The sequence below is a fragment of the Balaenoptera physalus genome (assembly GCF_965194825.1).
Source record: "Balaenoptera physalus genome assembly, chromosome: 5".
In the NCBI taxonomy this organism is placed as follows: domain Eukaryota; kingdom Metazoa; phylum Chordata; class Mammalia; order Artiodactyla; family Balaenopteridae; genus Balaenoptera; species Balaenoptera physalus.
In genome coordinates, this window is record NC_138884.1 from 107,509,081 (window position 1) to 107,535,693 (window position 26,613).

Consider the following 26,613-nt stretch of genomic DNA (forward strand, 5'->3'; position numbering starts at 1 on the left):
TATACAGCAATAGATAACTAATACCATGAGACAAAGAGAAAACCTCTATCTTGCTTCAGCCACTGTCATTTTGTATATTGTCACTTAACAGCCAAATCCAAGTCCCTCCTTTCTCCAGTTAAATTAATTTGTAGAATTAACCTAAAAAAAAAGTCTTTCAAGGTGCTATTTCTGGAGTTCCAGAGACTGTGAACTGGAGGAGACCAAAGAAAGCATCTTGTCCAATCTCTTCATTTTATAGGTGAAAGTAACAGCTAATATTTAGTGTTTCCTGTGCCAGGCTCTTTGCTAAGTTCTATATAACATGTAATTCTCAGGATATCCTGTGAGGTAGAGACTCACTGTCCTATTTTACAGGTGAGGAAACTGGGTCCACACTCCTACCCACTTTGCCTTACTGTCTCTCTATTGTTAAAGAATACTTTTCAAACAGTTCTATCACAAGCATATGCCAATGTTTTATTACAATCTTGCACATAAGGGAAAAAATCTGTAGTCATCCAAAGAATCATCCTGGTAGAGACATTTTAGGAAAAGCGACTGGAACGAATCACAAACTAGTTATAAAGAAAATAATTATTGGTTGAAGGTCAATTAACTCTTGATCTGGGTTGTTGGTGACTGATTTCCCATAACAGAGAAGCACTTGCCTGACAGAGTCCTTTTTACATGTGTCATAGATTAATCAATATGTATTAATTATTTATCACCCCTTATCACTCTCAAAAGTGTCTGTACAGATGAGAAAACTGAAGCCCCAGAGTGGGCCACTGATTTGCCTAAGGTCCCATGGAAAGGTAGTTAGTGGCAGAGATGGAATTAGAACTCAGGCCAATGTTTTATGTATTAAACAAGTTGTTCCCCCCAAACCCAGCTATTAGTCAATTAATGGAAATCAGAGGTATATATGACACTCTTGTTTCTTTCTGCCTACATAGCTCTTAGCATTTTAAAAATTCCTGGGAGTTGCCTTATGTACCTGGGGAAATTTTTTGTACCGTGTTCTGGGTTTATGAGGAAGGAAGGAAACAGAACTGATACTTCCCTAAATACTTTTTTCCCTTCTCTGTAGGCAGAGATTAAGCAATCACCGGCCTGATTTCATCAGTACGATGAATGTAAGCCTGACAATTTACAGGAAACTTATTGTTCCTTTCCAGTCCAGAAACTTGTGATACTTTCCCTCACTACATGTTGCAAACAGCTAAGTCAAGTTGTCTGTGATAGTAGTCGACACCTTTCCCTTGGGCCGTATTCACCGCACCATTCAGCAAGTTAGCTCATAATAGAGCCTTTGATTGGAGTTGGTGTTGACTTGGCAATATTTATTAAGAACAGGTAAGCGATACACAGGTATGTCTAGGAAATGGAAGGCTCTTACCTGCCTGGAACTTTTGCAAAGAACCATTATGGACCACTGTGTACATCTTATCTCCACATTTCTACTGGAGTAAACTATGATCTTCGCATTACCTAAACTGTTTCTTTTCCAAAGATAATCTAAGGAACTGAAGTACTCTATATTTGGACACATATAGTTTGTGGAGTGGCCTACATTCTTCTTTGTCACCTTTCTCTCCTGTTCAGAGGTCAATAGCACATATTCGGCATTTAGTTTGTTGACATAAACTGATGACAGAGAGCTGTCTTTCAGTGTAAGGTTAAGTACAGGTTGTAGGATGAGGAAGACATAGATTTATATCCCTGATTTTCCACTCACTAGCTCTATGACCTTGGATAAGTCAATAACTCTAAACATTATTTTCCTTTTCCCGTCGAGTGGGAAAAACAGTAGAACCTTCCACATATGGTAGTTGTGAGGATTACACATGACAATTCATGTAAAGCACTTATAATACATGTTAAGACCTCAGTACATCTTAATTATTGTTTTCCTCTGTTTACCTCCACCTGTACCTTTTCTCTTTCCTTTAATCCTTCCCCCACTCTGCTTTTCCTCATGTTTTAATTTCTGTCCTATCTGTCCCTTTTTCTTTTATGCCTCTTCCTCTTCTCAGCTCTTCTGTTATCCTATGCCTTTGTGTATGTCCAAGCATTTCTTTTTTTCATGTATGAGGCATCAGTGAATCACCTCTAGGGGAGAGAGCTCCACACCTTGAAAAAAAGGGCACAGTAAGTAGCACCCGTATTCCAATCTGATGACTTATTCTTATTATTTAATTTATTTTTGGCTGTGTTGGGTCTCAGTTGTGGCATGCAGGATCTTCGTTGAGGCATGCAGGATCTTTTGTTGTGGCACGCAGGCTCTTTATTGCGGTGTGCAGGCTTCTCTCTAGTTGTGGAGTGCGGGTTTTCTCTTCTCTAGTTGTGGCGCGCGGGCCCAGTTGCCCCGTGGCATGTGGGATCTTAGTTCCCTGACCAGGGATCGAGCCCGCGTCCCCTGCATTGTAAAGCGGATTCTTTACCACTGGACCACCAGGGAAGTCCCTGATGCCTTATTCTTTTAGTCAAGAACGTGCTCCAAAAATGCAAACTTAAAGTTCTGGGAATGGACACAGACTCACTGTGAGCACAGAGGGCCACGGAACAGGAAAATGCCCAATGTGGTAGATCCCCCCCACCCCAACTTTCTAGCAACTATGTGGACTTTAAAAAGATCTGGCAGCTAGGGCGGCCTAGCCAAAGTGAAGACGGTCCTGTGTGTATGTCCTATAGGAAGTGCAACAGGGGCTTGGTGGTCTAAAGAAGAGAAGTTGGCTAGAACTCACTGGAATGGCTTCTTACTGACAAGCTGGGAAAGGCCCATGTCAGAAGGAAGGGACCGCGTGGCAGGAGATGAAGGCGCAAGTCTCCAGCTACAGGTACAGGAAGCATCCCAGGACTCTATATGTCTGTGCAGTAGGCTGGGGCTTCCGAGAGACTGGATATAGCTCTGAAATGATGGATCTAATGGTGATTGATATTAATTAAACTGAAATCTTTAAGAAAAACTTAATTTTGTTTTTCAAATACAAAATTTGGAAAAAAGTTTTGTTAAAATTTTGAGAAAAAAGTAGCTCCCCTCTCCCCCAAATCAGCCACAGTCCCACCACCAAAAGACAGCCAGTGGCAACATTTTGATATATTTCCTTTTATCCCCTTTCAAATGCATTTATAAAATACAGTTGCCATAGGTTGTTTGTATTATATTCATTTCTGTATTCTGACATTAAAAGTAAACATGCTCATTTAAAACATTGGAAAGAATAGAAAAATATAAGGGAGGGAGGGACTCATCTATAACTTTTGTCAATCAGAGGAGACATTAAGGCTTTGTGTCATTTATGCCATCCTTTTAATGCATTTTTGTAAGCTTGTTATGGATTATGTGCAATTTTGATTCTGCTTTTTTCAGTTAACCTTGTATCATACCTGTTTCCCCAAGATCATTAAAAACACTATCCCTACCCTCAAAGATGCTTCCAGTCCTACCAGGAAAATTGATGCGGACCCAAGGGCGTCATAAGCAGAGTAACCAGAGGCAGAGCAGATTAGATACAATTTTGGGATAAACATAAAATGGCTCTACCTGCAATTAGCCCGGTTGCTAATGATTATATATAATCGAACATTTTAGTATTTTTAAAGATTTAAAAGTCTTTTAAAATGCATTATTATTAACAAATTTTTATAACTGTAAGAACAATAGGTGAACACAGTAAAATATTAAAACTGTATCAAAGGGTACGTATTTAAAAGGCATTTAACTGTTTCCCATCCTAGAAGCCCTGCTCACAGATTTCTGCTGCCTTATTCTAGAAACACATACTATACTTTTTTTTTTTTAACACAGAAGAGAACATATTTAACAAAGTGTTCTCTACATTGTTTTTCTTCTTAACTTAGAACATCTTGGTTTCATTCCATATCAGCAAACATAGATCTACCTTATACGTTTTAACAGATGCCTATTTGTTTATTGAATGAATGTACTATAATTAATTTATCTAATATCCAGCTGATAGACAGCTAGTTGTTTCCAATTATTTTTGTCATTGTGCAAAAAGATTTTATTATATCTTTTGTGACAAGCTTTTCTTTCCATAGTGTTATGGGCTGAACTGTGTTCCTCCCAAATTCATATGTTGAAGCCCTAATCCTCAGTATGTCAGAACGTGACTGTATTTGGAGATAGGGCCTTTAAAGATGTGATTAAGTTAAAATGAAGTGGTTAGGGTGGGCCCTAATGCAATCTTCCTGGTGTCCTTATTTGAGAAGGAGATTAGGACATAGACACCAGACATACACAAGCACAGAGCAAAGGCCATGTGAGGACACTGAGAGAAGGTGGCCATTTGCAAGCTGAGGAGAGAGGACTTGGAAGAAATCAAACCTGCTGACACCTCAGTGTTGGACTTCCAGAACTGCAAGAAGAGAAAGTTCTGTTGTTTAAGTCTGTGATATTTTGTTATGACAGCCCCAGCAAATGAATACACACAGGCACTCATCTGTATACAGTGAAAACCAATGGGGAAATAGCATTCACTATTTAAGTTTAAAGAAAGTAAGAGTTTGGGGCAAAATGCAGGCTTATGTATATTTCATTTTCTGAGGTCCATGTGCATATAAAGTATCTGAAAGGAAAATGAAAAAAAAAACCAAAACAAACCATAGCATCTGGCCTCACATTCCAACTCAGTGGCTATCTTTTCTTTTAATAATGCCATCATCCCTGCTAAGAGCTTTACAACTAAATCAACCTAGCGTGCTGCAGCGATTGTTGATTGGCTATTTTGACTGACAGTAAGCATCAGCTCTGGTACTGAGTTAGGACTGGGATTCCAGCTGTTGGGGATAGCAACAGCTTTTCATTGCTTGCTTTCACAAGTAACCCGCTGCAGGGAAAAGTGCTGTGTCACATACTCAGCTAAATGGAGTTAAATATAAATGCCTTAGAACTGACTTTCCCTGACCAGTAACCCTCTCCAGGGCCCTCAAAACCAGGGTTGGAAAATACCAGTGAAGAGGCCTCATGTCATCATACATTTAGGTCACCAGGGAATGATTTGGCATTTTCTTCCCCTGTAGCATGCTGTTTTCAGAGAGAATGAGAGAAGGAAAGAACGAATTACCAATCCACCAGGCACTATACACTTTGGATTTTCACTGCTCTGTTCATATGCCTTATCTAGTCTCCTTGTTACCCACAGCTAGATGGTCTATTAGAATGCCTTCGCTTTCATTTACCAGAAGAAATCATAAAGGCGTGATTAAACCGACAACCTTAGCCTTAATAACAGTTCCTGATCTGATGTAGTTCTAAGAACCTATAAAAACGATACTACAGGGATCAATGTCTTCTTTTTGGGGCTAAAGTTTAATGTAAATCAATCATTTATTCTGGATATATCAGGTGATTAATTATTATCTTACTCAGCATATAGAGCAAATGTTAATAACTTCTTCTGAAGGGAAGAATGACCCACAGGACTTATTTTTTTATATTACTTTATTTCTTTCATTTTGTCATCTTAAATTCCCTGAAATGGCCAGTCCAACGTGGCTGTAGTTTAGCTAACTACACAGCTTCAAATTCTAGGTTACAGTGAAACTGTGGGTGGATGGACTTTTTTGTTGTTAAACACATATTTAATGTGCCTGGTTCTAGGGGTACACTGGTGAACAACAGACACAAACAGGTATTGGGAAATAAAACATGGTGTATTAAAAGCTAGTTAAAATGAGGAAATTACAGAATGCCATGAACTTCCCTCATTCCTTCTTTCTTTATTCAACAACTATTGAGTACTAAGTGTATGTAAGATAGGCATTGTTCTAAGTGCTGAGGATAAAACTATGTGCATATTCTTATGGAGCTCATTGCTCTATATAACTGGTTGAACTGAGGTCTGGGTCTACATTCCAAGACAGCTAGAGTGACAGATCAGAATGAAGTAAAGAAACAGATGGAAGATAAGAAAATGTCTTCTGGGGGGTATTAAAAAATATAGAGGCAAAGCCATAGTGAAAGAGTAGAGTTTTAAAAGAAAGGAGAAGGGGATAGGATGGGAGAAAATGAGAGCGATATCAAGGACCTTATCTATATTCTATTACTTGGGTGTTATTCCTGTTTCTAGGACAGACTGTGTATAAACCGTCATCTCTGTATCCCACACAACTAACAGGGTGCCTGGGACGGTGTTACTGGACCTAGATTTATATGTCCGGATTACTCGCTAATTTGTGGGATGCTAGGTAATTACCAGAATGCCTTTAATACTTAGTTTCCTGTAGTACTACCTCACAGATTTGTTTTATTTAATAATGATAGCTTACAGCCAGTACTTACTATGTGCTAGGTACTATTATAAATAATTCAAATGTATGAACTCTCTTAATTCTCATAACAATTCTATGAGGTAGGTATTTGTCTTAGCTCAGACTGTTATAAAAAAATACCATAGATTGGGTGGCTTATAAACAGCTGAAATTTGTTTGTCCCGGTCCTAGAGGTTGGAAGTCCAAGATCAGGGTGTCAGCATGGTGAGGGCCAGACTGCTGATTTCTCCCTTTGTTTTCACCTGGGGAAGAGCAGAGAAGGGAAGCAAGCTCTCTAGGGGACTCATTATTAGGGTTTTACCTTCATGACGTCATCTAATCCTATTATCTGCCAAAGGCCCACCTCCTAATAACACCACATGAGGGGTAGGGTTTCAACATTTGAATTTGAGGCGGGTACAAGCACTGAGTTCATGGCTGTATTAACCCCATTTTATATACGAGGAAACTGAGGCACAGAGAAGTCACGGTAGCTTGCTCAAGGTCATACGTGTAGTATATGGCAAACGAGGAATCCAACTTCATCTCCAATTCATCTCCAAAGTTCTTTCTTACAACCTTCTACTCCATCATTTATTGAATATTTATCAAGCCCTTATATTGTCATGGAACTGTGATAGATAATACAGATACAAGGGGTGAACAGAACATCCGGTTCTTGCTCTCCTGGAGTTTATTGTCATTAAGCAAATAACATAACCCTCCCCAGGTTCTCAGCCTTCCCTGTTTTCTCCCATCTCTCTGTGTCTATTAATCCTCCAGCCAGACAGTCCAGGGTTGATCTGGATGAGCAAAGCCCGTAATAGGGTCTTACTAGGTCTCCTGGAGGGCTGGGGCCGGGATGAGGTGACCTGTCGGGAAGAGCCAGACTGACCTTTTTCTTGGCAGTGACCTGGTTTGTCTCCTTCTTTCTCTCTGAGCCTCGGGTTAAAACGGAGGGATGTGTCTCGAACGTCTTTTCCGCACTTTCTCTGATTATTTACCCTCCTCCCCAGCACCCAAGGCCTTTCTGACATCCCTGACCCGGCGTCCCTGTGCTTGAGGTACATTCCTACCTCCTTGATCCCCAGGAGACATTTTCCCTCCTTGGAGTCTCCAGAATTCCACGCGGCCCTTCCCTTTCGCCCGCCCCGGAGGAGATGCATGGTCCCCGCCCAGCCTCCAGACCCAGGCTTCGAGCCCGCCCCGAGCCCACGGGCCGCCATTGTCCGGTCTTGTCCCACGTCCCTGTTTTCCTCATGGGGCGCAAGTTTTTGGAGCCCCCAGTCCTGGTTCCCCCAATCGCTGGGGCCTCTGACCAGCGGGCAGGGAGGTCGGCGCTCGGGCCGGCATCGGCATGGGCAGAGAGGCGAAGGGCTGCTCAGGAGGGCCGGGGCGCGCACAGCGCAGTCGCCCAGGCGGACCGGACGGTGGGGCCGACCGCGGCCATTGTACTCGGTTGCCTCGGCCTCAAGACCTGGTGGGCATAGCGGCAAAAGGCGCTGACAGCACCCTAAAACGACCCCCCCCCCCCAGATCATGTGTTTTCTGTTGCAAAACATAACAGACAAACAAACAGGGAAACGACTTGGTTTCTCTTTCTGGCGCATAAGGAGGACGAGGAACGAGAGTTGAGCGGGGAGGTGAAAGCGCGAGCCTCCGCCGCGCGCCCGGTCACGTGGTGCCGCAGGGACCGCATGGCGGCGACCCGCGCGCCCCCGCGTCCCGGCCGGCCGGGCAGCCCGGGCGCGCGCTCCGACGGGGCGGGCGCATGCGCAGGGGGGCGCGCCGCCTCTGCCCCGCGGCGAGGGTGTCTATGGAGAGGCGGTGGCCGCGCCTGCTGAGGCGGAGGCTGAGGCGGTGGCGATGGCGCCCTTTCCCGAAGAAGTGGACGTCTTCACCGCCCCACACTGGCGGATGAAGCAGCTGGTGGGGCTCTACTGCGACAAGGTAACGGTGTGCGGGGCCTCTGGCTCTGGGCGGCGCGGGCGGAGGGGAGGAGCGGGCCGGGTCCCTAGGCGGCCGGGCCTGCGCGGCGCCCTCAGCCCCCGGGGGCCGCGCCGGGCGAAATGCACCCTGCGCAGCTGTCAGCTCCGTGCTCGCTGACCCGCACCTTTCGCGGGTAGTCCACGCCCCGCCCGGCTGGCGGCCTCGGACGTGCCCTCGGAGCTCGCGGCGCGGCCCCTTCCCGGCCGAGGGCCTGGCCACCCGCCGCCCTCGGGGCGGGCTCCCCGCGGCCGCGCCGGGCCTCCCGCCCCTGCCCCCTGAGGGATAGGGGCCCCTTCGCCCCTACCGATCTCTGGGGACCCCGGGCCGGCCACCTGCGGTGGCTTCCTCTCCCCCTGGCGCAGGCTGTTTGTGCAGTTGTCCGCCACCTCCCCCATCAACACTGCCCCCCGCCCTACCCCCGGCCTGTGTTGGGCCTCCCCGATTCTCTTTACGAACACCCATCCATTCTTCTGAACCTCTGGCCCGCTTTCTGGCTCAACGAGCACCTTCTCCCAACTCCTCCCTGCTCATTTTACGCCCCAGCTTTTCTCTGGTTTGATTTGGGAGAAAACTCAGGTTTCGTGGATTACGAACCAGAGAACCTTCACTCTTCTTTTGTGGTCATCTTTTTCCTTGCAACTTTATTGTCCGGAGCATTTACTAGATGTCGATTTTGTTATAAGACAGCTCTTCTCTGCTGGAATTCTTTACGTGGGCTCGAATAAAAGGGCCTCGGAACAAGTTGAGTTAACTGCGAGAACCTTTTTGCACTCTTAATTGGTGCAGCATAAGCTGAAAAAGCACTTTTGTGGAGATAGTTCAGGGCTTCTTGCTAATGCTTTTTTGAATACACATTTTTGTCAAAAATTTATGTTGGGGAGAGTCCACATACGGATATTCTGAGAACTTCAGGCAATCCTGCTTCATGTAGAAATGAACCAAACAAAAAGCATTTAAAGACCTATTGCTTAAGCATGGAAATCAACTTTGATGAACTTTCAGAAATTAAATAGCACTAAGCAGAACCGCTGTTGCGAGAAAAGAGGTGTTCTTAGAGCCCAGGGAGGTGGTTGGAGGATGCCCAGTGTTCAGTGCCAGGCCACACGTAAAAAGCACCCACAACCATCTTTTCCCTCCCTCCATTTTGAAAATTAAAAATACCCGATTCAGATACAGGTTTAAATACCACGGCAGTCTAGGACAGTGGTTCTCAACCTTGTTTGCTCAGTAGACTCACCCTAAAGCTGTTAAAAATGCTGATGCTCAAGTCACTAAAATCAGCATCTCTGAGGCTGGGACCCAGGCATCAAGTATAATTTAAAGCTCTCCAGGTGAGTCCAGTGTGCAGCCAAGGGTGAGAACACTTATCCAGGAGAAACATAATGAATGGGTAAGCCGTTAGTTAAGCTGTGTAACTCTGGAATTTAAAAAAAAAATTATTTGTTTAATTTATTTATTTTTGGCTGCATTGGGTCTTTTTGCTGCGCTCGGGCTTTCTCTGGTTGCCGCAAGCGGGGGGATACTCTTTGTTGCGGCGGCCGGGCTTCTCATTCGGTGGCTTCTCTTGTCGCGGAGCGTGGGCTCTAGGCGCACGGGCTTCAGTAGTTGTAGCACGTGGGCTCAGTAGTTGTGGCTCGCGGGCTCTAGAGCGCAGGCTCAGTAGTTGTGGCGCATGGACCCAGCTGCTCCGCGACATGTGGGATCCTCCCTGACCAGGGCTCGAACCTATGTACCCCGCATTGGTGGGCAGATTCCTAACCACTGTGCCACCAGGGAAGCCCTAGATTTTTGAGTTAGCTTACTGTAGTGTTTTTACCTGCTCTGGCTTTGGAACTTAGTTATTCTGACAGTATCCTTTAATTGCAGGAAAGAAAAAAATGGGGAGGTTCTTTTACTTTCTCAAAACCAAAAAGGGAAAGTTAATGAGGAGTAATAGAATTTGAGGTCTTCTCTCTAGACTGGGGAGAGGTAGTCCAGGGCCACCTGAAATTGTTATGGAAATTTTGGTGCATGTGTACATTTTTCTAGGAGGTTTGTGGCTTTCGTCAGGTTTCCAAATGATTGTGACCCTCCCAAAATGGTTAAGAATCACAACTTTATCTAGCTACATGCTAGACTAACCACCGTATTTAAAAAATTGAAGAAGTCAGTCACTAATGTTGTGTGTCATTACCTGGTGATTGAGAACGTTAGAACAAATTTTGAAAATACAGTGCCCTTTTTAAAAACAATATTTGAGTCAAATAAGATTCTTTTTGGTAGCTAAATGTCCCCTTTTGAAATAAGTAGGAAAGCATTTTCAATTTGACATAGCAGAAGTTAAAATTATCACTAATTTTGAGTTAATTAGATGTAGTTAATGAGATTGTTGTATACATTCATCAGGAAGATTAAAAATTCCAATTTTCTGAACTGTGGATCAGAGACCAAGGTGATTTAGGGGAAAAAAAAACTGCGTAGGAATTATACATCCGGATTTCTTCTTGATACTGATAGTTAATTGGAATCTCTCCTAAGATGCCCTTTGGGAGCTAAAGGGGAAAAAAGTATTTTATAATGGCTAAATTGTCTTAAAGGAGTATATATTTTTTTGTTAATAAGTTTATTTATTTATTTATTTTTGGCTGTGTTGGGCCTTCGTTTCTGTGCGAGGGCTTTTTCTAGTTGCGGCGAGCGGGGGCCAGTCTTCATCGCGGTGCGCGGGCCTCTCACTATCGCGGCCTCTCTTGTTGCGGAGCTCAGGCTCCAGACGCGCAGGCTCAGTAGTTGTGGCTCACGGGCCCAGTTGCTCCGCGGCATGTGGGATCCTCCCAGACCAGGGCTAGAACCCGTGTCCCCTGCATTGGCAGGCAGATTCTCAACCACTGCACCACCAGGGAAGCCCAGGAGTATATGTTTTTATTCATTTGGCATCTCGACTTTTGCCTTTACCATGTTTTGCCTGTACAGACCAAGGGTATCCAGCCCAAACAGCATATACTAAAACTTTACAAAATGAGAACTAGTTTTTGTGCTTAAACAAAGAAAGATACAAAATATGTTATTTCATCGTATTCTATATGTTGACTCTGAATGCCCAGTAATTATAAAGAAGTCAGTTTTATTTTGAATATTGACTTTTCAAGTACAATATATTTTAGAAGCATCCATTTATTTATTAGCAACAACAATTATTTATGTGCTTAAACTAGTTTATTTAGAATAATTTATTCTGCAGTTGTGGGCCATTTTAATTATTGCTATATTATATCTAATTTAATACTTTGCTCATGGGTTTCCTTTTACATTTATAAAAGGTTTTATGGAAAGGTTTTTCACTGTTGTTATCCAGACAGCAGTCCTTTTAGGTACGCAAAGGCAGAGATATTTGTTTTATAGCTGGGGATTTGTAGGCCTAGATTAGTTAGACCGAGTTTACATAAGCAGTTAGTGATAGATCCAGATGGAAACCCAAGTCAGGATCATGATTCCTAGTTTAATTTTCTTCGTATAAAACCAGAGTAGTTTCTGAAAAAATTTTCTGGTGACAGTCTATTATGAAATCTTTCTGCTAATTCACTGACCTTCCAAATTAGGATGATTTTAGGCAATATTTACATTGGATCACATCCTTTTTTCCAGTTTATTCCAATTCCTCAGTTTTTCCTCTAATCCTCAAAACTTGACAACATTAATTCTGCCAGTGAGCATGGAGTTTCTACTGTCATTTGGCCCTGTAGTAGCTTGTATTGGCCATGTGAGATGTAGTTCCTATTCTTTAAGAGATTACAGTCTAACATTTGTGCTAGGATGGAAATCCAAATGCCCGATAGTGGGAGCAAAGGGAGGTATTTGGTCAGCTCTACATTAAAGTGTCAGGAGTGGGCTTACAGTCTCTTTGAACTGATTTCTGAGAACAAGGTAGGTGATGGTTGTAAAGATGTGCATAGTACAGAGCTTTCCAGACTTTACAATAAACCAGCTATAAAAAAATTCAAGTGGTGGAGGCTTTATGGAGTGCCCAAGTTTTTCAGGTAAGGATATTACCTGAAGTGACATCTACTTTATCATTTTATAAAGATAGGACATTTAATGAGCAAAGCCATAGGGAGAAAATAAGCTCAGAATAATTCGTATAGATTATTTTTTAAAAATTGAATGAGTATAGCTTTATGAAGAATTCATTTAGTTTTCCTCGATTTTCTGTATCTCTGCATACCTGTAGAAACTGTTATTGACTGGCATTGGGAAGATTGATTTATTGGAGAGAATACGTTTTTAATTGAGAGCTAAGGAGAGGAAGGAAAAGGGAATTTAATGAGTTCTTACTACATGCTTACTTACTTTTAATCCTCACAAGAGCCATGTGAGACAAGTATTATCCCTTATTTAAAGATGAGGAAACAGGCTTAGTGGTTAAGTAACTTACCCAACTCACTCAACTAGTAATTAGGGGAGCCCGAATTTTTAACGTTTAGAATTTGTTTCCTTTCTGAAGCCCATGTTTTTTGCATTACCTTACTGGTTCTGCTATTTACTACTAGCTATAAGATTTTATGCAGAACATTTCACCTGTGGATCATACGTTTTTCTATCTGTAAGTTAGTTTGAGCAGATAGTTATTAAGGTTTCTTCACTGAGTGTAAATATCCCTCGATTAAATGAAAGCATTGTCTGGCCGAGGAGAGAAAAAGTAAAAACTTATTTGGGGTAATAATATTTGAGTTTTTGTTATGCTGTTTTTCATATCTGTTTCTGAACTTAAAATCTAGTCTTAAAGTGACACACAACTTCAAATCAGTTTGAAGCCAGGCTGTAAGTATGATTTTAAGTTGTAGAATGTCTGAGACAGAAAATCAGTTTTTTTAAATTGTTTACATGATACTCTTTTTTCTTTTTTTATGAATTTATTTATTTATTTTTGGCTGCGTTGGGTCTTCATTGCTGCGCGCGGGCTTTCCCTAGTTGCGGCTAGTGGTGGCTTCTCTTGTTGCGGAGCAAGGGCTCTAGAGCGCAGTCTCAGTAGTTGTGGCCCACAGGCTCACTTGCTCCACCGCATGTGGGATCTTCCCGGACCAGAGCTCGAACCCGTGTCCCCTGCATTGGCAGGCAGATTCCTAACCACTGCGCCACCAGGGGAGTCCCAGAAAGTCAGTTATAAATTCTTTTTAAAATATGGGAGATACCATGTTACTGATTGTTACTATTTGTTGATTATGTGTATCCTGTTCTATGTAGGTTCCTTGTTGAATCTGCTAGGCATCAGAGGATACACGCTTATAGGTCACTTAGGAACTTTTATAATCCTACTGTAGAACAGTGTTTTCAAAGTGTGTTCTGTGACCCATTAGTGGGTCATGGAATCGATTTTGTGGGTCAGAAATAGCATTAAAAAAATGAGGGGACTTCCCTGGTGGTCCAGTGGTTAAGACACGGGCTTTCACTGCCGTGGACCTGGGTTCGATCCCTGGTCGGGGAACTAAGATCCCACAAGCCGTGTGGTGCCGCAAAAAAAAGAAGTGGAAAAGTAAACGATAGAGTACATCACAGATTAGGGAGGGAAATATTGTTTCCTGAAATTTGTTTGAAGTGTTTGTGATGTGTGTGTCTGGATCGTGCTGTATTTCATACTAAAGGTCATGGTTAAACATGTTTTAAAAAACACTTCTTCGGGGCAGCATTTCTCAACTGCAGCACTGTTGACATTTTGGGCCAGACGGTTCTTTGTTGTAGGGGCTGCTGTCCCGGGCGTTGTAGAATGTTTAGTATGTCCCTGCCGTTTACCCGCTAAGATGGCAGCAGTGCTTCTGCAGTAGTGACAATTAAAAATGCCTCTAAACCTTGTCCATTAGTTCCTGGGGGGCAAAGTCGAACCCCTGGAGAGAACTAATACTTTAGAGCAAGCATTCTTTCTGACAATTTACTCTGTTGGTTCTGAAGAGATAGCTTTATGATTAGGACTAACATTGCATCTTGTGGAAGGTAAGTAGGTTTTATAGAGAGACTTGACCTCTGTTTTGTTGTCTACCATTTGTATGGTTTTGGGTAAGTTATTTTCTCTGAGCTTCAGGGTTTTCACCTATAAAATGGGAATTATAACATCTACTTCCTAGGATTGTTGTTAAGAATTAAATAATATCTAAAAATATTTAGCATAGTACCTAGCACGCTGTAGGCCTCAGTATGTCCCAGATATTATTAGGGTCTAGGTTTATTTTTTTTCTCAATCAAGTCTCTATGATTGATTAACTTTCTAGCGGCAAACAATTTAAAAAAATGATTCACATACACACATTTTTAAAAGTTAAACTGTATATGCTCAGGTTATTCTTTTCACTGCTAAATTTACTGACTTTAGATACCAGGTTAAAAACAGTTGCTCTTTTGAAGTGGAGAAAAACTGACTTGGGTAGGATAAGGACTTCTAATGATAGTTTTGTTTGGGTTAAATATGGGAATAACAGAAAAACCTAAGTAGGCTTATATATGTTGTATTCCGTGTTCTTTAAATATATTAACTTATTAAATCATCACAAGAACTCTATTAGGTAGTTAATATTATTAGTCTTATTTTACAGATGAAGAAATTGAGTGAGGTACGTAGCAACTTAGTGACTTGATGGCAGAGATGGATTCTCACCTAAGCAGTCTGGCTCCAGAGTCAGCACTTTTAACCACTCTGCGGGATTAACTCTGCATAATGGAGAGTCCTTTTGTCTAATTTGGTTCTCAGTCTGTAGCATGAACCTGGTCTTTACCTTAGCTTGTTATTAAATCCGAAGGATTTTCTAATAGTCCAGTGAGACTGTATGTAAAACTTCCTGGATGTCTTTTACGATGTTATTTTCCTTATTTTCCATAACTCACGTGAAGACATTATTTAGTTTTTTGCCATCCTTTTTGTTTTTAAAGAATGTCATAGCCATTATTAATGCTTTCATTTGATTTACCTCTTATTTCTACTGACTTATTTTTAATTTTTTTTTTTAATATAATGGCACATGAAAGTATTTGCTGAGATTAGCCACTAGTGGATTTTGTTGTGATTCTGTGTGACATTTCTTAGGATAAAATCTACAACCTTGGTTTAACCAAATCTGTCCTGTCTGTTATTTTTGTATGGCTCAGGAGCTAAGAATGGTTTTTACATTTTTAAGTAGTTGGAAAAAGTAAAAAGAATAATATTTTATGACATGTGAAAGTTACATAAAATTTAAATTTTAGTGTCTATAAATAAAATTTATTGGAATATGGCCACAGTCATTCATATGACTACTTTTGTGCTACAACAACTGAATTAAATAGTTGCTACAGACAGTATACCTCACAAAACTTAATATATCTGACCCTTTACAGAAAAAGTTGCTAACCCCTGTTGTATTGGGTTGGCCAAAAAATTTGTTTGGGTTTTTCCATAATGTCTTATGGAAAAACCGGAACAAACTTTTTGGCCAACCCATAGATAATTTATTTATTGTGGTTACTGTTCATTGTCTTATTTCACTAGATTGTAAACTCTGTAAAGGCAGGGATGTCTGTTTTGTTCACTGAGGTATCCCAAGTACCAGAAACAGTGCCTGGCTTACAATAACTGCTCATTAAATATTTGAATAGGGTAAAAAAACCCCATGAATTTATAAAAATGAATGATTAATTTTCAAAGTAATGCTAGCTAATATATATTAAGCACCAGTTCATTTAAATCTCACAGCAGGGCTTCCCTGGTGGCGCAGTGGTTGAGAATCTGCCTGCCAATGCAGGGGACACGGGTTCGAGCCCCTGGTCTGGGAAGATCCCACATGCCGCGGAGCAACTGGGCCCGTGAGCCACAACTACTGAGCCTGCGCGTCTGGAGCCTGTGCTCCGCAAAAAGAGAGGCCGCGACAGTGAGAGGCCCGCGCACTGCGATGAAGAGTGGCCCCCACTCGCTGCAACTAGAGAAAGCCCTCGCACAGAAACGAAGACCCAACACAGTCAAAAAAAATAAAAATAAATAAATTTATGAAAAAAAAATCTCACAGCAATCATGTGAAGTACAGGCGGTTTTATTATTCCCATTTAACACCAAGAAGAAACTAAGACATTGAAGGAGAAAAGTAGCTTACCCAGGGTTACACAGCTAAATAAATGGTAGGACTGGAAACTAATCCTAGAGAATCTGGCTCTAGGTCTGGTTTTCTGTAAATGACTCTTATACCCAATCCATCTGCTTTTTCCAGTAGATCATTGGTTAAGTTATATAGTGGAGTAGTCTTGCTTTAGGAGTTTGTCTTTTCTGATGCTTTGTCATGAGCTGACTGTTCCTGCCCGGAACAGGCAACTAAGACAACTTAGACTCTTCTCCATTTTAGGAATACTAGATCAGACTTTACAACAACAACTCTAGGAAGTATGGTGTTTGTAGCTTCTTTTTCTCCATTTACTGTCTGTTGTTTTTAACCTAATCAGATTTTCCCTCTTAAAATGAATTTTGAAACTGGAATTGACATAATAGAAGATAGATTTAATATGACAGTGGAGGTAATAGAAGGTTTGAATATTACTTTGAACTTCATCTTGAGTCAAGTTTCCCGATAATATATGTGCTTTGAACATGAGAATTTAACTTGACATTAAATGTAAAAAAATAAAATTATATCAGAATAGTCATTTTCTCTTGTTGAATAGTAGAATTAAAGAAAATGACAGTGTATATATTTCTTTATATTTTCATTGATTTTTATCTTTCCTTCAAGTGCATTTACTTTCTCATGCCCCGATATACAAGTTTTTCACATTGTATTATTGCAGTGCTTCCACTCTAGGAAGTACATGATCCTTGTATAAACTGCTGTTTTCCCCAAAAAAAAAAGAAAATCGGTTCTTCTAAAATTATCTAATAATGTTCTAGTAGCTCAGTCAATGTTTTCTGAACAGATCAGACTCATCTTGATATTAAAGTTTAAAGAAATTATAATAGAAAGTTTTTGAATTTTTTACATTGTAAAAGTAGTATAATAGCATAAAGAACATTTGAACAAAGAAAAAAGTGCATCACATTATCCTAACACAGCTCTTTTAATGTTTACATGTAACTTTATGGAGTATCTGTATTTAGTATGTGCGCAGAGTAATGGAATTTTAGGTTTCAAGGGAGTCTGGTTTAATCTCTTTTATTTAAAGAAACTGTGTTTTGTTGGTGCATACATCCTTTCCTTCAGAATTCAAACCAACATCTTCCTGGCCTGGGGCACTTTTTATTATACCATTATAACTTGTTTTTTATGAATTTCCTTTCCTACTTTAACAAAGTATAAGGGAGGTATTTTGATATGTACAAAACTAAATAGGAATGCATTTGAGTATTTCCTAGTGGTGCATATTTGCATGTATTTATTATGCCTTTCTTTTTAAATTTTTATTCAGCTTTCTAAAACCAACTTTTCCAACAACAATGATTTCCGTGCTCTTCTGCAGTCTCTGTATGCTACTTTTAAGGAGTTCAAAATGCATGAGCAGATTGAAAATGAATACATTATTGGTTTGCTTCAACAACGCAGCCAGACCATTTATAATGTGCATTCTGACAATAAACTCTCTGAGATGCTTAGCCTCTTTGAAAAGGGTCTGAAGAATGTTAAGGTGAGTTGCAAAAATGGATATTTATCACAGCTTGTGCCATCTTCTGATATGTCATTGGCAAAACTTGTTAGCATTTTATAGTAAATGATGTTATTATAGTATAGTAAATGTATGTTAAAGAAAAAAAATTACTCTGACACTTGTTAAAGACGGTAAGGAAGACTTTATTCAAGGGATTACTGCAGTGGGGTTTTGCAGTCGGGGAGAGAGATTGGGCTGAATTCTTACAGCCAGGGAGCAGGGGTGAGGGTCAGGAAAATGACTAAGAGGAAACATCAAGGCTGGGAGATTCTTGCTAGACTGACTCTTGCTTCCTTTTGCTGAAGGCAGACCAAGGTGACAAGATATTGAGGGTGGATAGATATTGAGGGTTATCAAATGCCAAGGGTGGTAGTGGTGGGGTTGATAGACTGATTCAGGATGATTTTGGTAAAATTGGACTAAGTGGGCCAAGGGCAGAGCTCAAGGTCAGGGCCTGGCTGAGAAGACTCAGTGGAGCCTGACTCAGGTTTGATGAGAATCTTTATCAGTTACCTCTTTGTTACTATATGTAAAATTCTATCATGAATGCCGCTCTCCAAATCGTAAAGGTGTTTTTGTAAGTTGAAATTTCAATTACTGTAAAAATTTTACTCTCTGATAACATTTGCTGAACTCTTAAAAGAAATCTGTAATAAATGCAGTTACTGGTGACTAAAGGTAGAATTGTTACTTAGAATGAACAGGGCCATGGGGTGGTTACAAAGAATAATTTTTAATTGTATGACCTAAAATTAAAGATATTTTTGGGTGTAGTTTAGGATAATGGTGTAGAGAAATTTCCCTATTAATTATATTTACGTATTATAGGAAATTTGATCTTCATTTGTCCCCCTTTTGGCTTGGTGAAACATAGACTTAAGTTGTAACTCTGTCAAACCACCATGCGCCTTTCATTGATAGATTTGTGTTCTAGAAAGACTGTTCTTAAGCAGGGAAGAGGATGGATTGAAGGGAAAAAAAAGACTCAAGCAGGAAGATTGTTATAAAAAATTATTGTAATAGTCTCTAGAAGAATACACAGTAGCTATTTGGTGGGGAGGTAGGAGATTGGGTAGGGGTAGGGTACTGGGAGGGAAGATGGTATAGGAATATTTATTTTTTATTGAATACTCCTTTGTACTGTTTGAATTTTATATCATGTTCATGTATTACCTATTCAATAAAATGATTAAGATCAGAACTGAAGTAGTGACTAGTGGAGACAGAAGGGAAGGGACAGACTTGAGAGTAGTGTAGGACACAGAATTGATAGAAGGTAGTGCTTGCATATACAGGAAGGAGGAAAGGAGAAAGAGAAAGAAATAAGAGTGAGAATTGAGCTTGACTTTCTAGGGAATATAGAAGAGGCTAAAAAGATCCATTATGGGCAGGTTGGGTTTGAACTGCTTGTGCAGTCCAGGTGGGCATTTATAAGTAGGAGGCGGCATTAGTTGGGCTTCAAGGTTGGAAGGGTAATTTGGTTTGGAAAAGCAAATTTTATAATTATCAGCATGTAAGTAGAAATGGAAGCCACTTGGGCATGCTTAAGGAAAATGTGTAAAATCCTAAGAGAACAGGACATTGGATAGACTATTGGGAAGCAGTTTAATAAATTAGTTCAAAAAGGAGGAGACTAGAGAGGACTCAGCAGGGTTATGATATTCCCACATTTTAAAAGTTTCATTATTTTGTAAATTTTCCACTTGTACTAAGTTGAGAGGGCTGATACAGAAGTGATGGATAAGTTACAGGGAGATGTGACCATAGTTCATATGGGGAAGAACTTTTTAGCTGTTGTGCAGAGTTAGAATGATTTACCTCAAGGTACAGTGAGCTCCTTGCCTTTAGAAGTGTATATGGGCTTCTTCAGGATAATGTAACAGGTATTCTGAATTGTTTAGTAGAGGATACACTAGATGACCTTAAAGGGATTCTGTAATGATATAGTCCAACAGGCTCTTGTGAACTGCTCAGAGGTATATTATTAGGAAAACGGACACATTGAAATTGTATAAATATATGCATTAGAAATCAGTAGAAGTTTTGAGCAAATACTTGCTATTTTTAGACTTTTTATGACATTTTTAAAAAGAAGTATGAGATCACATTACTAAAGGAATTCAAGGTTCTTTTAAGAGATGTTTTGAGGCCATCTTTTATGCTTAGAAAAGTACAGAGACCATTTTGCTATTTGTTAGTCTAATTTTTTACCCTGACGTTTCAAGTTACATTTCACACTGACTTTCTAGGATCAGATACAGTATAAATTACGAAGCGAAATTTTTATAGAATACAGTTTTGTTTGTTTGTTTCTAGAATGAATATGAGCAGTTAAATTATGCAAAACAGCTGAAAGAGAGACTGGAGGCTTTTACAAGAGATTTTCTTCCTCACATGAAAGAGGAAGAGGAGGTAAGCATAATTTTTCCTCTTTGTGATTTTGCTTTATAAAATTGGAGAAATGTTATTTTTCCTTTGAGTCTTCAAAATAACACATAGGAAGATGAACCTCTAGATCATTTTAGAAAATGAAGAAAAACCCAAGGAAAAAAAGCATTAATTTTGTTTCCTTAGAGAGTTTGTTGCTTTTCATTGACTGAGTGATTGATTTAATTCATTTACTCAAAAAATATTCATTGTCTTATTTATTATGTGGATGGCACTGTATTGAATGTTAACTTTTTATGGTACCCTAACGTCTTTTCTGAACCTTTAGAAGATTCTTTAAACTTTTTAATGTTTTCTGTATTTCCATTCTAAGTTTAAAGAATTTTTAGTGTTCTTTTTTTAGTAGTGGATTTTAGTAATTAAATGGTGGTGTTAAACTTATCAGTCTTATGCCTAGTGCACATGTATTAGGATATCCCTGAATGGATGAGCAAAACATTTTCTCATTCTCTTTCTCTAAAGTGGGATGAGTATCAGGGTAAGGAATAGAGAAAATATTTTATGAGGAACTGGATTCTTGTTCAGCTGTAAATCAGTTATTATAGTGATTCTCACTATAAAAAGGCTTCACCTTATAATCAGATGGCCATTTAAAAAAATCTACTTTTAAGCCCTTTCCAGACCAATTAAATCAGGTGGGAGATAGATATTGACATGGATATATTTTAAAGGTTCCCCAAGTCATTTTAATATGCAAATATGCAACCAGCATTGAAACCACTGAGTTACTAGAGCAGTGTTTCTTAACCTGTGATGCACATCAAAATTATCTATGGAACAAAGAAAAAAAAAAAAAAGCCCTTGGCTCCACCTCTAAAGATTCTAATTCTGTCAGTTGGAAGTTGGGACTAAGCATCTGTTTCAAAGAAGGAATCTCCTAGATAATATTGAATAGTTGAAGGTATCAGTAGAGCTCTGACTTTTATGGTTGGCAGTACACTGGGTACGGTTCTCATATGATTTAGAGGCCCTGTTTGGGTAGAGGTCAGTTGTTGTAGCAGAAAGCAGTTACCTGACCTAAATGTCTCACCATAGGAGAGTGATTTAGTGTATGATAAGCTCTGTACAGGAGGACCTCCTGGTTTGGATGCTTTTAAATTGTTTCGAGATTGACTGGAGAAGCCATAGAAAGAAGGATCTTGGTGGTGGTATTCTTCTTTGCAATTTTTGGGTAAACTAACTTGGTGGTAACAACTAAATTTTTATGTTTTCCAAATATGTGGTCATAATACTACACTTGAGCCATTAATACTTTAAAAGATGTAGAGTAAAACAAAACTAATTAAGCATATTTCCTTATGAGTATTTTGTTTAATTTAGGTTTTTCAGCCCATGTTAATGGAATATTTTACCTATGAAGAGCTTAAGGATATTAAAAAGAAAGTGATTGCTCAGCACTGCTCTCAGAAGGATACTGCAGAACTCCTTAGAGGTCTGAGCCTATGGAATCAAGCTGAGGAGCGGCAGAAGTTTTTTAAATATTCTGTGGATGAAAAGTCAGATAAAGGTGAGAGTCATATGTTTAGGTAGCTAGCGATTTATTTGTTCCAAGGCCATTTACTTCTTGTTGATATGACCTTTATATTTTGTTTGAAGAATAATTTAGGCCATTTGTTTTCAAGTATAGTAAATTTAATTGAGGACAGTAGTTTCTATCTTAGAATTTAGTATTGTCTATGGTAATTTAACAGCTCATATACTTGGGCCATGTGCAGTATAGTGTTTCTTGAAGGAGTTTCTATCTATATAATAATAATGATAATTTTGATTAGTGAGAATAACTATCAATATTATTTATATATAAATATATAATGATAATTTAATAATATTTTATTATTAATAATAATTATTATTTTGGCCAATCAAAATTATTGAAAACTACCATATACAGAGCACTTTTGCAGTGTCATCCAATTTTCTGAGCTCCACTGACCATAGTGGCTGTTTTTATCCTTCCTTGTTTTTTCTTTTTTTTTAAAAATCAGTTTTCAAAATCATGTAATGCTTATAGTTTTATCTAGACCCTTTCTCATTCTCTTAGCTTATATCCAGGTATACACAGGGGAGTGAGTATGGGAGGCATAGTTTTTCTATGTATAGTCACTTTGAGAAAACAAATGACAAATGTAAATAAAATATCTCTGCTTTTTTATTGATAGACTACTTCCTCATTTTTATTCTTTCTTTTGTTTGATAGCTTTGCCTTTTAAAACATCATTAAATAAAATTATTGGCATCCTGAGGCTAGTAAAAATTCCTTTGCTTTTGCTAGATGAGAACTAGCAATGACATTCCTGTTAAAATTGCTTGAAAGTATTTGAAATTGGTCCTTTTTTCTTATTTTTATTTAATAAAGTAGGTGAGATGCATGTTGGAACAAAATTGTTTTTATAGGTTAAGCTATAATTAAACCCATAACGCTTGTGTGCTTCACTCTGAAATGCAGCTTGTGCTTTAGACATCAAGTCAGGACCTGTTGTATCTGGTTTAATTTTAATTATAACATGGGACTTAAAGGCGTCACACTTACTATATTGAATTTTTCCACTCCTTCAAAGTAAATTATAGCTGTATTATGTTTAAAATATTTGCCATTTGTAAAGGGTTAGGTTAAAGTAATTGGATCATAGCATTTCTATATTTAAGTTGCTTTGTGAAGACAAATCAAATATATAAGGTACTCAGATTCTTTTTAGTACATTAATGATGAAACTTTTATATTTTATATTCTTTATTGTGCACCTCATTTGCAGTTTTCCTTTGGAAAGTTGCTACTGAAATAACCCATTATAGGAAATTGGATATCCAATGACTGTTTTCTATAATAGCTGCTAACAAAAGATTCCTGATAAATGTATACCAGCATTAGAAATATTTACATTATATTGTCTCAACTGGCTCATAAATAGGATAAGGTTGAGGCACCTAAAGGTTATAGAGGTCAGATTTCAGAGTTCTTACATGAAACGTGAAAATCAAAGAGGGAACACAAGGAAGATGCTGACTGGAGTTGTAATGCATGAATGGAAAACATTGTGAGATTTGTGTGCATCATTAAAAATGCCCTGCATTTCTCATTATCTGACCGACTCTACACTTGCTGACTTAAAGCTGTATAACCTGTTGGGTTCCTTTTTCAAATGATGCTTCTTATGCTACAAAGTGAGTATTGTTTTTTCTGGGACGCCTTTGTAAGAGGAAGTAAATCCTGTGTTCATTATTGTAGCTCCCACTGATGAAGTATGATTTGGACCACGATAGTTTAACCCTACAGGTTCTTAACAAGTTTAACATCTCCATGTTACCTCTAATCCATGTTATTTCCTTTTCACATCTTGCAAGCAGGAAGGAGTGGACTTTAGGCACTGGATTTTATTTATAGAAATGTGATTGTAATTTCTTACTGCATTTGCTCTTATAGCCTTTAATGTTAAAGGTTTTCTTTTTTATTTCAGAAGCGGAAGTGTCAGAACAATCCACAGGTATAGCTCATCTTCCTCCTGAGGTAATGCTGTCAATTTTCAGTTATCTTAATCCTCAAGAATTATGTCGATGCAGTCAAGTAAGCACTAAATGGTCTCAGCTGGCAAAAACTGGATCACTTTGGAAACATCTTTACCCTGTTCATTGGGCCAGAGGTAGGTAAATGGGATGCTTAGTTTGTTTTAAAAATATTTCAATCTATTTTTTTTTTTTTTTTTAGGTGTATACTCATAGACATTAATAAGCAAGGCCAGGGAGGGAAACTCTGAAAGGTTGACTAAAAATAGGTTTCATAGTTAAATTATATGTCTTTGTATACATTTTTTAAAAGCTAACAATTCTGAAGTATTCATGAGTGAATTACGTGATGTGTGCAATTTCCTTTCAAATAATTAGGAAAAAATAGTTGGGGATGGAATGAAAAATAATTGACAAAATGTTGATAATTTTTTTTTTTTAATAAATTTATTTTATTTTATTTATTTTTGGCTGCGTTGGGTCTTTGTTGCTGCTTGCGGACTTTCTCTAGTTGTGGCAAACAAGGGCTACTCTTCATTGTGGTGCATGGGCTTCTCATTGCAGTGGCTTCTGTTGTTGTGGAGCATGGGCTCTAGGCGCACGGGTTTCAGTAGTTGTGGCTTGCGGGCTCTAGAGCACAGGCTCAGTAGTTGTGGCGCACGGGCTTAGTTGCTCCATGGCATGTGGGATCTTCCCGGACCAGGGCTCGAACCCGTGTCCCCTGCATTGGCAGGCAGATTCTTAACCACTGTGCCGCCAGGGAAGCCCCGATAATTGTTGAAGATAGGTGATGAATACATAGGTGTTCATTATGCTACTTGTTTAATGCTGCTTATTCCTACTTTTGACTATATTTGTAATTTTGCATAACAAAACGTTAAAAATAAAATTAATAGGTTGTCAGAACAGCTTTAAATAATTAGATGAGTATTTTAAAAATACAAAATAAATTAATTCTATAAAATTTAAAGATGAGGCACTGTTATGTTTCCGTTTTGATGGTAGCTCAAGATGACTGAATGTATTTTTGTCTTTAGCATATTTTTTTGTGATTAGTAATGCCTCATTCTATAAATTACAATTTCATATTAGTTAATTTCATTGTGGTAAGTTAGTTTTACATGTGAACAATTAAAGAAAATTTTGCTTTCATGAGCATATAATGCAGTCATGGGATAAATACAACTAATATGGCATGTATTCTGTCACTGAATTAAAACAGTTTTTCTAGGTGAGTACCTCAAATTTCACATTAAGTTTTTTTAGTTTTTTATAATTTGTCACTTTGACATGGAAATATATACTTTTTACATAATTAAAGTATGAGTCTGATTTAAAAATTGTTTTATTTTTTATATCAATATGTAGCACTTTTAAATAAGCTTTTGTTAGATATATAATATTTTTTGCATGAAGCTATTTGGAGTATTGGGTAGACTTATATGATCCAAATGATTAGAATTATTTTTATGTGGAATAATTTTTCTTATTGTAGTATAATATATTAAGTGAAAAGTCAGATAAGGCAAGTATGGATATATCACATACTTTTTTATTAGCTGTATTTTTGATTATGAAGAATTACTTATTAGGTAGTAATACGTAATTAGGTACTGTTTGATATAAAGATCAAATATGATAATGCTATGCTAGATTTGTGAGACATTAACCAGATACTAAATATGCTGCTTTTTTTTCTGTTTTTAATATGCTTAAACAAAAAGTTCCAATAAAAATGGTTTTAATTTAATTTATTTATGGTATTTGTTTCTTGTGATTCTTGATCACAATTGATTTGACCCCCTGCAGGGGATGTTTTGAAATGCCTGTGGAGGCATTTTTGTCCCATTTTGGAGTATTACACTGGCATCCAGGGGGTAGAGGCCAGGGTTACTGCTAAGCACCCTGCAATGCACAGGGAAGCACTCCACAACAAAGAATTACCCAGACCAGAATATCAGTGGTGTTAAGGTTGAGGAGCCCTCACTTAGATGTCTTGTTAGGAATTCAGTAAAGTAATTCTGCATTGTCTTGCACTTCACAATCATGTAATTTAATTGCAGCGTATTCTCCAGGATCTTTAAATTTATGGTTTAACTTTACCTTAATCTTTCCCTTTTTCTGTTCCCACCTACTTCTGAATTGCTAATTCACTACTGAGCAGAAAGTCTTGCTTCCTTTTGTTTATTAGCAATTGTCTTAATGGGGGTATTGCTGGAGCCAGTGTGAAGCCACAGTAGGGAAAAAGGTTAGGTTGTTTTCAGTGATTTATGAAATTTCATGTTAAGACTGTTGATAATTATTTTTCATAGTTTTTTGGTATGTCTGAAATTGAATTCTGTGCTTATTTAAATGTAATTTTTTAAACCACAATTGTTTCTAACAATAGATGGCTCATTGTGTATGGCTCACATATTTTTTGTGTGCAGACATTTTTGTTATAAATAGGTTATTTTTTTGTAATGGTAGCCAATCTAATCTTATTTTGTTCCTTTTGTTTATTTGTTGAGTAGGTGACTGGTATAGTGGTCCTGCAACTGAACTTGATACTGAACCTGATGAGGAATGGGTGAAAAATAGAAAAGATGAAAGTCGTGCTTTTCAGGAGTGGGATGAAGATGCCGATATAGATGAATCTGGTAAGCTATGTCTGGAATTAAAATTGTTACATGGTGCTTTAATAATTACTGTTACATTTAACAAGTACTTAGGTGCTAGGATTTATGTATTTTGTGTTTTCTAAAAAAACTGGTGTTTTTAAGCCTACTACTTTTTAAACTTTCACGGAATAGTAAG

The 26,613-nt window shown here is 38.7% G+C and overlaps 1 protein-coding gene across 2 annotated transcripts in view; it reads left to right on the forward strand.

Moving 5' to 3' along the window:
- The first annotated feature begins 8,019 nt into the window (after nucleotides 1-8,019).
- The window catches only part of FBXL5 (F-box and leucine rich repeat protein 5), a 51,842-nt gene continuing 33,248 nt past the window's right edge, over nucleotides 8,020-26,613 (forward strand). Inside the window, exons 1-6 of one of the 2 annotated variants that reach the window (XM_082461991.1) lie at nucleotides 8,020-8,208; nucleotides 17,632-17,847; nucleotides 20,185-20,280; nucleotides 21,637-21,823; nucleotides 23,772-23,954; nucleotides 26,331-26,456. In XM_082461991.1, coding sequence (XP_082318117.1) covers nucleotides 8,125-8,208; nucleotides 17,632-17,847; nucleotides 20,185-20,280; nucleotides 21,637-21,823; nucleotides 23,772-23,954; nucleotides 26,331-26,456 — 892 coding nt within the window. In that variant the 5' untranslated portion in view covers nucleotides 8,020-8,124. The remainder of the gene's footprint in view (nucleotides 8,209-17,631; nucleotides 17,848-20,184; nucleotides 20,281-21,636; nucleotides 21,824-23,771; nucleotides 23,955-26,330; nucleotides 26,457-26,613) is intronic. The other variant, XM_082461990.1, reaches the window with a different exon arrangement.